Source organism: Jatropha curcas, chromosome 3 (assembly GCF_041381405.1).
Source record: "Jatropha curcas cultivar XTBG-Jc1 chromosome 3, XTBG_Jcur_1.0, whole genome shotgun sequence".
Lineage (NCBI taxonomy): Eukaryota > Viridiplantae > Streptophyta > Magnoliopsida > Malpighiales > Euphorbiaceae > Jatropha > Jatropha curcas.
This window is the reverse complement of record NC_143153.1, coordinates 14,343-27,374: the sequence shown is the minus strand read 5'-3', so window position 1 is coordinate 27,374 and position 13,032 is coordinate 14,343. Positions and strand designations below refer to the sequence as shown.

At 38.6% G+C, this 13,032-nt stretch overlaps 2 protein-coding genes across 2 annotated transcripts; both read left to right on the top strand.

Annotated features, from left to right (window-relative positions):
• Positions 1–21: 21 nt before the first annotated feature.
• Positions 22–3,676, top strand: LOC105639207 (PRP38 family protein). The gene is made up of 6 exons (XM_089718667.1): positions 22–835; positions 1,316–1,437; positions 1,564–1,654; positions 1,851–1,977; positions 2,092–2,168; positions 3,038–3,676. Exons 1-6 carry the CDS (start codon positions 546–548, stop codon positions 3,501–3,503), a joined length of 1,173 nt encoding a protein of 390 aa, XP_089574793.1. The 5' UTR covers positions 22–545; the 3' UTR covers positions 3,504–3,676.
• A 773-nt stretch (positions 3,677–4,449) lies between these two features.
• Positions 4,450–9,899, top strand: BGLU42 (beta glucosidase 42). Its single transcript, XM_089718666.1, has 13 exons — positions 4,450–4,778; positions 5,311–5,377; positions 5,536–5,594; positions 6,310–6,385; positions 6,911–6,985; positions 7,056–7,143; positions 7,289–7,514; positions 7,862–7,977; positions 8,396–8,610; positions 8,698–8,732; positions 8,808–8,910; positions 9,208–9,313; positions 9,526–9,899. Exons 1-13 carry the CDS (start codon positions 4,665–4,667, stop codon positions 9,719–9,721), a joined length of 1,476 nt encoding a protein of 491 aa, XP_089574792.1. The 5' UTR covers positions 4,450–4,664; the 3' UTR covers positions 9,722–9,899.
• The last annotated feature ends 3,133 nt before the right edge of the window (positions 9,900–13,032 follow it).

Below are 13,032 nucleotides of genomic sequence, written 5' to 3'. Positions count from 1 at the left end.
TAGGGAGAAAGAGGTTTAAGAAGATGCAACCGCACATTACATAAGTTGCCAAGTAACAAGAACTGAGCAATTTGAAAATTTTGCAAAAACTAAAATCACTTTAATTTGACAACTCTTTAGAATTTCTTGGCAACCAGAAGGAAACCGTCAAATTTTTTGATTATTTTGCTTATTCGGAATGATAAAATAGTCAAATTGGCCCTTTCTGGAGAGACAAAAGCGTGAAAATGCAATCAAGCCGTTCTTCATCTGTTGTTTCGCGATCTCTGTAGGATCAAGGATTGCAAGGTTTTAACTTTTGAGGATGAAAACGTTTTCATAGTCCTTTGTTGGCGGAACATTTCCCTCTACACGTGCCCGATTGCCTCCTAATACCACCGCCAGTAATTGGGCTTGGGCTTAAGTTAGCCAACATTTGATTTCAATCCACTATCCTCATAAGCAATTTTTATCCCATTGTTATCAAATTGCCATCGTCTTCTCTGGAATTTCTGGACTAGAGTTGCAGCTAGGTTTCTTTCCAATTTTGATCTTTCAATCAATCTATGGCCAACCGCACCGATCCGGCGGCCAAGAGTATAAGGGGCACGAATCCCCAGAATCTCGTCGAGAAAATTCTTAGGTCTAAGATATACCAGAACACCTATTGGAAGGAGCAATGCTTCGGTTTAACGGCGGAGACGCTCGTGGACAAGGCTATGGAGCTTGACCATCTTGGTGGCACCTTTGGTGGAAACCGCAAACCTACGCCTTTTATGTGCTTGGTAATGAAGATGCTTCAGATCCAGCCCGAGAAGGACATTGTCGTCGAGTTCATAAAAAATGACGATTACAAGTATGTAATGTCTTTCTTTGCTATCAATTTATTATTGTTTTGCTTTAATTTGGTTGTCTACGTTTCTATTTTTGCAATGAATTTCTGTATTTGGTGTTTGTATTTTGTTAGTTTATGTCATGAAATATCTGGAACGAGAAAGAATTACTCACTGGCATCTGTGCAACTTTCATGGTTGCTAGCTATTGAATAGTAGTAGTTTTATTGAATAAGAAATTTGATGTCTCTTTGCTCGCTGGTTGTAATGCCTTCTGTTATCCATTACAAAACGTTAAGTGTCTGTTTGCTTGCTTTGAATGTTCACAATAAACAGCTGAAGGTCTAGGAAAATTGGGGGTTTTATTTTACCTACTTGGCTCTCACATACTCTGTGTTATCATCGTCATCGGCTTGTCAATGTTGCTTTGTTTTCACATTTGTGATATGCTATTGCTGTTGGATGTCCTATAGCTCTATTCAACATTCATTTAATGGGTGCAGATATGTGCGTATACTTGGTGCTTTTTATCTGCGTCTTACTGGGACTGATGTTGATGTGTACCGGTACCTTGAGCCTTTGTACAATGACTATCGGAAATTGAGGCAAAAACTACCTGATGGAAGTAAGTTGTTTAGCCTTTCTACAGCTCTCTTTTTGGAACCTTGAAACTCTTTCAAATTGTATTCAAAACACATCTATAATTGTTTACGTAGATTTATTAAATTTTGTTGGTTTCTTTCATTATCAGAATTTGCTTTGACCCATGTGGATGAGGTTATAGATGAGCTTCTTACAAAAGATTATTCCTGTGATGTTGCTCTCCCACGCATTAAGAAAAGGTAACTTTTTTATGGCCATTTTGGATATCTTGGTATAGTAATTGCAAAAATTCAGGCAACAAGTAAAATTTTAATAGCTATGTTGCTTAAAGTTATAGAATTTTCATATTTTTGCCATGTTTATAGATATGCATGTTACTTGATTTGAATGCCAATTTACATGAAGTTTTGATATGACTCTTTCTTTAATCAACAGATGGACTCTTGAATCACTTGGTTCACTTGAACCTAGAAAAAGTGTGCTGGAAGATGATTTTGAAGAGGAGGAAGAGAAAGAGGAGAATGAACAAGATGATGGATTAGACAATGGGATTGATGAACGGGTAATTCTTCCTACCGTGAGCAGGAACATTTCAGTTTTAAATTTTTTTCCTTTGCGCTTTTTATCACATTTAGCTCTCATTAAATTATTAAATGTGTTTTTAAAATGTTGACAGGATTATTACCATGGCAGAAGTCCCACAAGGGAAAGGGATAGGGATAGGGATAGAAGACGTGAGAGTCACAGATACAGGTAAACTCTTTGGCCTGGTTGCTGAATTTGATTGTATGATGTGATGCATAGAGTGTCCCTATTCCATATTCTGTTAAGTAAGTTAGTTAATTTGTTATTTTGTATGTGTGTGCATGGGTCTCCTAACATAAAATGTATTGAACTGTACTAATAACTCTTGTTTTTCCCAATATAATGAAAATGAATGCCTGATTTTCTACATGACTGTTGCCTTTTGTTTATTTTTTGTACTTATATCATTTCTATTTCATTGAGGTTTCTATCTGAATAACTTTTACTTTTTTCTTTTCCCCTTATATCTTAACAATGCATTAGTACATCGTTTTGAAGTCTAAACAAGGTTTTTAAGTTTTTTTGCTTTTTTTTCTTTAATGTGTGAAAATATCTGTGGCAAAACTAGTGGATTTTCATTCTAACTAATCTGTGATAGAACTGTGGCCTAACTGGGTGAGCACATGATGGAAGCTGTTTTTAAGTATTAAGCATACCTATTTACTCGCGCGCGCACGCGCACACACACACACACACACACACACACACACACACACACACACACAAACACACTAAACTAGTCCAGTTCAATCATGGCATTTCAAGCCACTGGTGGTTAAAACAGCTTCCTATATTAATATCTGATCCTGCCAGGTTTCTCTTCACTGACAGTGTGCTGTGAGAGAAGTATGATGGATGAAACAACTTCATGTCAATTTCATTTTCAATTATAAGTGTGAACATTTTTCCCCCCTATTTTTTCAGATGAAGATAATTACATTTAATGTACAATTTTGATTTGCAGAATTTATAGTTACTTAAAGCCTTAAACAAAAGATTGTGCTTATTTTTGAACCTTGATTTTCCTATTTGCCCAGGGACCGAGACTACGATCGGGACTATGATAGGGACTACGATCGTGGACGTGGGCGGGACAGGAACAGAGACCGGGACAGAGATCGGGACAGGGATCGGGACAGAGACAGGGAGAGGGACAGGGATAGGGATCGGGATCGGGATAGGTATCGCTTGAGAGAAGAAAAAGATTATGGTTGGGAGAGAGAGCGAGAAAGAGAGAGGGAAGGTAGGGAACGGGAGAGGCGAGATAGGGACCGGGGCAGGCGGAGGAGTCGTTCAAGGAGTCGAAGTAGGAGTAGGAGTAGGGATCGCAAGAGGCATGGCCACAGCAGCAGCAGTCCTAAAAGGCATGGGGATGGACCGGAAGAGCCAAAGAAGAAGAAGGAAAAGAAGGAAAAGAAGGATGATGGCACAGACCACCCAGATCCAGAGATTGCAGAAGCTAATAAGCTGCGAGCTCTCCTGGGTTTGAAACCATTGAAGTGATCTTTACTAGATGGCTGTTACTGTTAAAGAAACATGTAAATCTGCAACTATATTTGGCGCCTAATGCTGTTTTGCTAAATTCCTCGTGTTGTATCAATGACTTGATGGATTCTGTGACAGTGTACATAACTAAAAAATACTTTGATACAGGCTGATGGTGAGTTGTTCTCTTAGTTATTTTGTTTTTAATTTTCATGTAAGCTGCGGTAGTGAATGCTGCCTGTCATCTTTCACTAAACCAATTTGATTTCTATGGCAATTCACTGAAGATTCATCCCTGCAGTTGTCTCTCCTTTCCTTCCCTTCGCTGCTTGATCGACTGATTCATTTATAGCTAGAATAAAAATTTAAGGTAGTATTTGCCTCCGAATTTGGATTATTAGGTTGATTGGTCAAGTGACTGAGGCATTTAAAATGATATTTGATTGATTTCTATTGGTCAAGTGACTAATAGGAATCCAAATGAATTTTCTCGTATTGAAGACGGTTGTATGATATTCTGGAAGCTGAGTTGTAACGGAAAACTGTCAACATTTGTGATATACTAAGATATGATACTGAAAAGAGCATTAAGGTTGGATAAGGCTTTTGTCATATCTTGAATCATGCAGCTCACTTGGGTTTGATCTATACTGTTTAAGCCAATTAGAATTCCAATCAAAATTCATCTCCTAAAAAGTAATAAATCATGTTATACTCGTATTTGTATATCAAAGAAAGCAGAAAGCGCTTGTCCCACCTGAAATTTGACGTTTTCTTTCATTTTCTTTTGTTTTCTTTCTATTTTTTTATTACAAGATACTCAGATATTCCACGTGTACCGTTTGAAGTGGTAAATTGCTCACTCGGTAGCTTTAAGCTTACAGTTTATTGTTTTTTAATAGAGTGCCAACGACCAGACAAAGCCAGTCAGCCACACCTCTCTCTTATATATACCAACACCATTGCCTACCCCCTCAGATTCACGTGTACCGTTTGAAGTGGTAAATTGGTCACTCGGTAGCTTTAAGCTTACAGTTTATTGTTTTTTAATAGATTGCCAACGACCAGACAAAGCCAGTCAGCCACACCTCTCTCTTATATATACCAACACCATTGCCTACCCCCTCAGATTCACATCACTCGCTCTCACTATAACCTCTGGAAAAAGGAGAAAGAAGAATGACGAAGAAGGAGCAATTGTTGAAGGAACATGAATATTTGCACGGAAAGGAGGTCTCTCGCTCTGACTTTCCTCCTAATTTTCTCTTTGGAGTTGCTACTTCTGCCTATCAGGTACTCTTTATATTTTATAACCACCACTTTTTGTCTCCTCCAGATTGGTTGCAGATTGTGATCTGGGTATTTCTCAGTTCCCCTTGTAAAATACTGTTATTCCTTTTTAGTCAGCTGAACGACTGTGCATTATTTTTGATTCTTTCTTTTGACAGATTATGTATATGTGTATGGCATTCCCGTTTGCTTTATTTGGGTTTCTTTTCTGAGAATCTAGTACTATTTTGTGCTACCTTCTTCTAGTTATTATTGTCTCTCATTCAACAATTGGGAGTGGGCCTATGCATTAGTTCTGCTCTTGGTCGTATGATTGCAGATTGTTTATCATCTTTTCTTGGTTTTGTTCTAATCAATGCCATTTCGAAAATATTATGTTTGTTTCTCTTTAATCTGTATGATCCTTCTGCTAATATAAGAACTTATTTTTCCAATGGTTCTTTTAGGCAAGAACTCCAGCAGAAGCTTTTTCTTGCAGAACGCATAGATTATGCCAAACTTGCACGATATTTAACTCCTTTTTGCTTATTTGCAGATTGAAGGTGGCTGCAACGAAGGTAATAGGGGTCCTAGCATATGGGATGCTTTTTCACACAAAAAAGGTACAACCTTTTCAATTACATAGTTGAATGAATTGTTTATTTATTTATTTAAAAGGTTATATCATTCTTCAGTTTCAATTCTCATTTTGTTTTGAATTGGGTTGTGGAACTCATTCTTTCTCTCTCTCTCTCTATCATTTTTTTTTTTGTTTTATTAGAAAATATTATTGATGGAAGCAATGGTGATGTTGCTGTGGATCATTATCATAGATACCGGGTCAGCATCACTGGATTTGGCTACGCCTTACTTGAATGTTTCTCTATATTTCTTCTTGTCTTAGCAGCTTCTCATTCATGTTTGATTCTATGAACTTATTGCAGTATTTATTTTTCTTGCATCTTCTTTCTTGTTTTGCATTTTCTTTTTATCGGTAAAATACCCAGTTGTAGTTTGTCTCTACCTTGTCTCTTAACATTGACGCCTTATCAGATTAGTCATTCGAGTATGTCTATTCAGTGTTTAGTGCAATCTTTGACTGCTTTTTCAAATTAGACTGCATTTCTGTTCTCAAATTGAATCTAAAAATTGGTGAGGATAATTTTCAATGAGCAAATTAAACCCTGCTTCTTTTTCATCATTTTAATCACAATTTCCATTTTTGTACTTCAAACTTAGTTTTAAATTTATGCATATTAATTTTAAGTAAATCATCTACATTCACTAATAGATACCAAAACAGTGTCATGTGAAATTTTATCGTGTTGCTCACTTGTGGTATGGCTAATTAGCTTTTTGCAATAGGCACTTTGCCGTGCATTCTAGTGATTTATGTTTAGGGCTCAAGTTTTATAGCTTAGCATGCATGTCTAATTTTGCTTGTTTTTGGACCTAACATTTCTTTTACCTTCTTCTTTTTGTTACTTCTTTAACTCTCCTTTATGTTATGTCCTTTTTCATCAATTTTTTTTTACTATTAAATATTGATATACAGGAAGATATTGAACTGATTGCTAAGTTGGGTTTCGATGCTTATCGATTTTCCATATCATGGTCTCGCATCTTCCCTGGTATGTGTTCTGAGTATAATATGTATTCGTTCTCTGTTTGGTCAGAAGTTCAAGCAAGTAATTGCCATTATAATTTCTTTTCCTGTGCATTTAACAAATTTAACATGGATAAACTTGACAAACCAACCTTCACCTAGAGGGCAACTTAAGCATGATTAATGATGTGAGCAGGTCTCTTGTCTAACTTCAGCTGGTGAATTGTGTAGAGGGTGATGCATTATCAATTTGTAATAATAGAGTATCAGTTGATGTTTCTGGAGGATGAAATTTTAAGTTTTACAGGAAGTTTAGAAATGAGATGAAGAGTATAGGATGAAAGGTGACTTTATAATGGTATTCCTAGTTTAATGTTTAGTTGTCAACATGTGCAGTTTTGCCTTTTTCAGTTCACTTTCTGACCTTTCCCTTTGACATTCTATTTCACTTGGTGGTGACCATCATTTTCTTTGATCTCCACATGGACATTGTCTCTTATCTTCCATATTGCTTTTCATTTATTGATATATTTGTTTTATATTATGGCAGATGGTTTGGGAACCAATGTCAATGAAGAAGGAATTGCATTCTATAACAGTATCATTACTTCTCTTCTTGAAAAGGGTAAGAAGTTGGATGTGCTTGATTTCTTTCTATATGCAGTAATAATTGATATTTACGACTTTTTATGCAGGTATCAAGCCATATATAACACTGTACCATTGGGATCTTCCCTTGCATCTTGAAGAGTCAATAGGAGGGTGGTTGAATAAGGAAATTGTGTAAGTATTAATGTGAGCAAAAATATCTTGACAAATTTATTTATTTGTATGCTTCTGTTTTGAGATTAGAATATTATACATTTTGAATGATTATTAGATTATGCATTAACGATATATATGGTATCAATGTTTGGAGAACATCCAGAAAATACTTTGGAATCTATGCAGAAACTTGCTTTGCAAGTTTTGGTGATAGAGTTAAGAATTGGATTACAATAAATGAGCCCCTCCAAACAGCAGTAAATGGATATGATTGTGGAATATTTGCTCCTGGAAGAAGCGAACAATCAGCGACAGAGCCATATTTGGCTGCACACCACCAGCTCTTGGCCCATGCAACAGCTGTTTCCATATACCGCAGCAAGTACAAGGTAAGCCGTCTATCTTTTGGATTTTTTTTTTTTTTGTATGTGTTGAGCTTTACATATCTGGGTAAATAGTGTATAAATTGCAAAAAGTTTTACTGCCACCGGCCTTATGCTTTTTAATTTTAGAATGTACAATCCAGGACCATGAGTAACCATTTTTGGCTTTAATGGGTTTCATTACACTTTTTCATGGTCATCTCTCATCTATCAAAGTGATAAGATTACTGTTAGTGCCGCTACAAAGGATGAACCTGTTCATGGGAAAGAATTGATAAGAACTATGCTAATCACTTTTAGGTTATTTGGTTCATTCAGAGGATAATATCTTGTCCCTGCTGCTGTTTTTTCAGGAGGATCAAGGAGGGCAAATAGGTCTGGTGGTGGATTGTGAATGGGCAGAACCTAATTCAGAAGAAACCAAGGATAAAATTGCTGCAAAAAGGCGTCTTGATTTCCATCTTGGATGGTAGTTCTCCTGCCACTTTGTTGCAATGACTGTGTGATGTCATTTGGTTTGTGAACTATTGATGGCACAATGTCCAATCTTATGCATGCATTTTCAATCTTTGAATTTATTTCTTGAGGGGTCTGAGGAGAGGTTGCAGTATTTTGCTGAGTGAATGGCTATAGAGTGTCGTTAGCTATCTCATAAGCTAGTACTGATGAGTCTACTAGGTGAGACCCACTATAACAACATACTAATTCTTTACTGAACTTACATGGTTGATTCAACACTTCCTGCTATATGCATGTGCTGATCCTATGTCAAGAGCATTTAACCCAAAAGGGTGTAGCATGCAAATGCCTGGAAAATTTTCTTATATAATCTGTTGTTTCTTAATGATTTCTCTTTCGCACTATTCATTCATTATTCTTGATTACAGGTACTTGCACCCAATTTATTTTGGAGACTATCCTGAAGTTATGCGTGAAGTACTTGGAGATCAACTCCCAAAATTCTCAGAGGAAGATAAGGAATTACTTAGGAACTCAGTTGACTTTGTAGGTCTAAATCACTATACTTCGAGATTTATTACTCATTCTACAGGTAGCCCTGAAGATAGCTATTACTACAAAGCCCAATCAATGGAGAGACTAGGTAAATATTAATATCATTATCGCTTACTTCCTTATATTTCCTTTTCATTGTTATTGTTTTCTGAATTTCTAGTGTATTTACTATCAGTTGAATGGGAAGGGGGTGAAACAATTGGTGAGAAGGTATGATTTGATCTCTCTGTCCATTTGTGCGAATATGTTGCCTTCAATCATGATGAAATATTCTATGCATATCAGGCAGCATCAGAATGGCTTTATGTTTGTCCATGGGGTCTCCAGAAGACTCTCAATTACATAGCCCAGACATACAACAATCCTGTAATTTATGTTACAGAGAATGGTATGTGAATAAACACTGATTCATCAATTAGATTTTGTAGTTCTGATTTTGCTCGAAGGATTTCTTATATATTTTCAATTAAACCGTGCTTTGTTAGATTGTAACCTTGTTCAGTCACTTCTTAGATATGTGAAATGTTCTGTTGAGTTAAAAGTTACGGTGCAAGATCGGTGGTCATTTGTTAGAAATTACATCATGCTGCAGCATCTGCTATTTCTGAGATAGTAGAAGTTTTCAGCTATTCTATGCTATAATGACGATAATTTTCTCTTACCCTCACCCCACACCAATTGACAGGTATGGATGATGAAGAATCTAATGCCCCACTCCATGAAATGTTAGATGACAAAATGAGAGTTAAGTATTACAAAGGATACCTTGCTGCAGTTGCTCAGGCAATCAAGTGAGTTACTTCAGTACTATTGTTATGATGCCGTTGATGCACACTAATAGTTACTCGGGACCTGAAATCTTATTTAAATGGAATCTCGTTTGGTTGGATGGAAAGTATAGAAAATAGCAATATTCTTTTAAATTACTTATATATTTGCTTTTTGAGAAACAGTGTCCGCAAGGCAAGAATTTTGACATACTTGTGGCAAATAACATGGACAGGGATGGAGTAGATGTGAGAGGATACTTTGCATGGTCATTGATGGACAACTTTGAGTGGGCTCAAGGTTATACCAAGCGGTTTGGTTTGATCTATGTAGATTACAAGGATGGGCTCACCCGTCACCCAAAGTCTTCTGCTTATTGGTTCTTGAGGTTCCTGAAAGGAGGTGAAGGGAAAAATGGCAAAGAAGAGTGACTGATTTTTATCTGCTTGCTTGTGTTCATTAGAAAGCTCTGTTTTAAGCTATCAAACTTTTAATTATACATTTCTTTGATATTTTTTGGCTACTTAAAAGTACTTTTGGCAGGAAGGACTGCATATGTAAAATAAAACCTTTTATTTATGTTTAATAGCCCGAAAGTTTTCTACACAAGTTGCATAACATTTTGGGTTAGAGAAGAGGAGAAATAACATTTTCTGCAGAACTTTTATAAAACAAATTCTACAGTAAAGAAAGGAGCAGATTTAGGGAGTTATTGGGCTAAAACTGCCAAATGCTTCCGGAGTTGCACTGATTTTGCGTATTAAATTATATTGAGTTTGCAATCCTTAATTAAGCAATGAGCAGCCGAGATAGGCATGCCAATTTTCCCATAAGACCCTAACTATCGCCTAGATGAGCCTATAGGAGCTGCCCGTCAAGCGTACAGAAGATATCGGCTCCGGAAGAGGGCTTAACTCATGGCTCTTAAGACCAAAGAAGTATACCTACGATTTTGGGGCCCGAAAGCACCGGCTCGGAATGACCCGAAAATGATTACAATACTTCCTACATGTCTTAGAGGAAATATTATGGCCTTGAAATGGCGTGATAAGCGACAGAGAGAGAGATATTGGGCTAAAACTGCCAAATGCTTCCGGAGTGGCACCGATTTTGCGCATTAAATTATATTGAGTTTGCAATCCTTAATGAAGCAATAAGCAGCCGAGATAGGCATGCCGATTGGACCATAAGACCCTAAACTATCGCCTAGATGAGCCTACAGGAGTTGCCCGTCAGGCCTACAGAAGATATCGGCTCCGGAACAGGGCTTCGCTCAGGGCTCCTAAGACCAAAGGGGATATACCTACGATTTTGGGGCCCAAAAGCACCGGCTCGGAATGGCCTGAAAATGATTACAATGCGTCCTACATGTCTTAGAGAAAATATTATGGCCTCAAAATTTCGTGATAAGCGACAGACAGAGAGATATTGGGCTAAAACTGCCAAATGCTTCCTGAGTGGCACCGATTTTGCGCATTAAATTATATTGAGTTTGCAATCCTTAATCAAGCAATGAGCAACCGAGATAGGCATGCCGATCGGCCCATAAGACCTTAAACTATCGCCTAGATGAGCCTATAGGAGCTGCCCGTCAGGCGTACAGAAGATATCGGCTCCGGAAGAGGGCTTCACTCAGGGCTCCTATGACCAAAGGGGTATACCTACGATTTTGGGGCCCGAAAGCACTGGCTTGGCACGGCCCAAAAATGATTACAATGCTAGGAAATAATATGGCCTCGAAATGGCATGATAAGCGACAGACAGAGAGATATTGGGCTAAAACTGCCAAATGCTTCCGGAGTGGCACTGATTTTGCGCATTAAATTATAGTGAGTTTGCAATCCTTAATGAAACAATGAGCAGCCGAGATAGGCATGCCGATTGGACCATAGGACCCTAAACTATCGCTTAGATGAGCCTACAGGAGCTGCCTGTCAGGCCTACAGAAGATATCGGCTCCGGAACAGGGCTTCACTCAGGGCTCCTAAGACCAAAGGGGTATACCTACGATTTTGGGGCCCGGAAGCACCGGCTCGGAATGGCTAAAAAATGATTACAATGCATCCTACATGTCTTAGAGGAAATATTATGGCCTCAAAATTTCGTGATAAGTGACAGATAGAGAGATATTGGGCTAAAACTGCCAAATGCTTCCGGAGTGGCACCGATTTTGCGCATTAAATTATATTGAGTTTGCAATCCTTAATGAAGTAATGAGCAGTCGAGATAAGCATGTCAATTGGACCATAAGACCCTAAAATATCACCTAGATGAGCCTAAAGGAGCTGCCCATTTGGCGTACAGAAGATATCGGCTTCGGAAAAGGGTTTCACGCTGGGCTCCTAAGACCTAGTGTATTCCTACGATTTTGGGGCCCGGAAGCATCGGCTTGGAATGACCTGAAAATGATTACAATGCTTCCTACATGTCTTAGAGGAAATATTATGGCCTCGAAATGGCATGATAAGCAACAGACAGAGAGATATTGGGCTAAAACTGCCAAATGCTTCTGAAGTGGCACCGATTTTGTGCATTAAATTATATTGAGTTTGCAATCCTTAATAAAGCAATGAGCAGCCGAGATAGGCATGCCGATTGGCCCATAAGACCCTAAACTATCACCTAGATGAGCCTATAGGAGTTGTCCGTTAGGCGTATAGAAGATATTGGCTCCGGAAGAGGGCTTCACTCAGGGCTCCTAAGATGAAAGGGGTATACCTACGATTTTGGGGGCTGAAAGCACCGGCTTGGAATGGCCTGAAAATGATTACAATGCTTCCTACATGTCTTAGAGGAAATATTATGGCCTCGAAATGGCATGATAAGCAACAAACAGAGAGATATTGGGCTAAAATTGCCAAATGCTTCCGAAGTGGCACCGATTTTGTGCATTAAATTATATTGAGTTTGCAATCCTTAATGAAGCAATGAGCAGCCGAGATAGGCATGCCGATTGGCCCATAAGACCCTAAACTATCACCTAGATGAGTCTATAGGAGTTGCCCGTTAGGCGTACAGAAGATATTGGCTACGGAAGAGGGCTTCACTCAGGGCTCCTGAGACGAAAGGGGTATACCTACGATTTTGGGGGCCGAAAGCACCGGCTTGGAATGGCCTGAAAATGATTACAATGCTTCCTACATGTCTTAGAGGAAATATTATGGCCTCGAAATGGCGTGATAAGCGACAGACAAAGAGATATTGGGCTAAAATTGCCAAATACTTCCGGAGTGGCACCGATTTTGCGCATTAAATTATATTGAGTTTGCAATCCGTAATGAAGCAATGAGTAGCCGAGATAGGCATGCCGATTGGACCATAAGACCCTAAAGTATTGCCTAGATGAGCCTAAAGGAGCTGGCCATCAAGCGTACAGAAGATATGAGCTCCGGAAAAGAGCTTCACACAGGGCTCCTTGTAATCGGTCCAATAGGAAGCACCAATGGATCTCCTTCGTCGTTCACCATGCCTCCTTGCGATCTAGTGACGAGTGATGATGGACCCATATCAATGAGCAGCTGAGATAGGCATAGCGATTCGACCATAGGACCCTAAAAAATCACCTAGAAGAGCCGATAGGAGTTGCCGATCAGGTGTACAGAAGATATCGGATTCAAAACAGGGCTTCACTCAGGTCTCCTAAGACCAGGGGTATACCTACGATTTTGGGCCCCGGAAGCACCTGCTCGGAATGGCCCGGAAATTCTTCCTACATGTCTTAGAGGGAATATTATGGCCTCGA

What these genes read in the sequence shown, in the direction of transcription:
- LOC105639207 (XM_089718667.1), top strand. Translation starts at nt 546, where the DNA reads ATGGCCAACCGCACCGATCCGGCGGCCAAGAGTATAAGGGGCACGAAT. An exon ending in GCAAAAACTACCTGATGGAA is followed by an intron (nt 1,438 to 1,563) that starts GTAAGTTGTTTA and finishes TTTCATTATCAG; the next exon opens with AATTTGCTTTGACCCATGTG. An exon ending in CTCCCACGCATTAAGAAAAG is followed by an intron (nt 1,655 to 1,850) that starts GTAACTTTTTTA and finishes TTTAATCAACAG; the next exon opens with ATGGACTCTTGAATCACTTG.
- BGLU42 (XM_089718666.1), top strand. Translation starts at nt 4,665, where the DNA reads ATGACGAAGAAGGAGCAATTGTTGAAGGAACATGAATATTTGCACGGA. An exon ending in ATGGTCTCGCATCTTCCCTG is followed by an intron (nt 6,386 to 6,910) that starts GTATGTGTTCTG and finishes ATATTATGGCAG; the next exon opens with ATGGTTTGGGAACCAATGTC. An exon ending in GTGAAACAATTGGTGAGAAG is followed by an intron (nt 8,733 to 8,807) that starts GTATGATTTGAT and finishes TATGCATATCAG; the next exon opens with GCAGCATCAGAATGGCTTTA.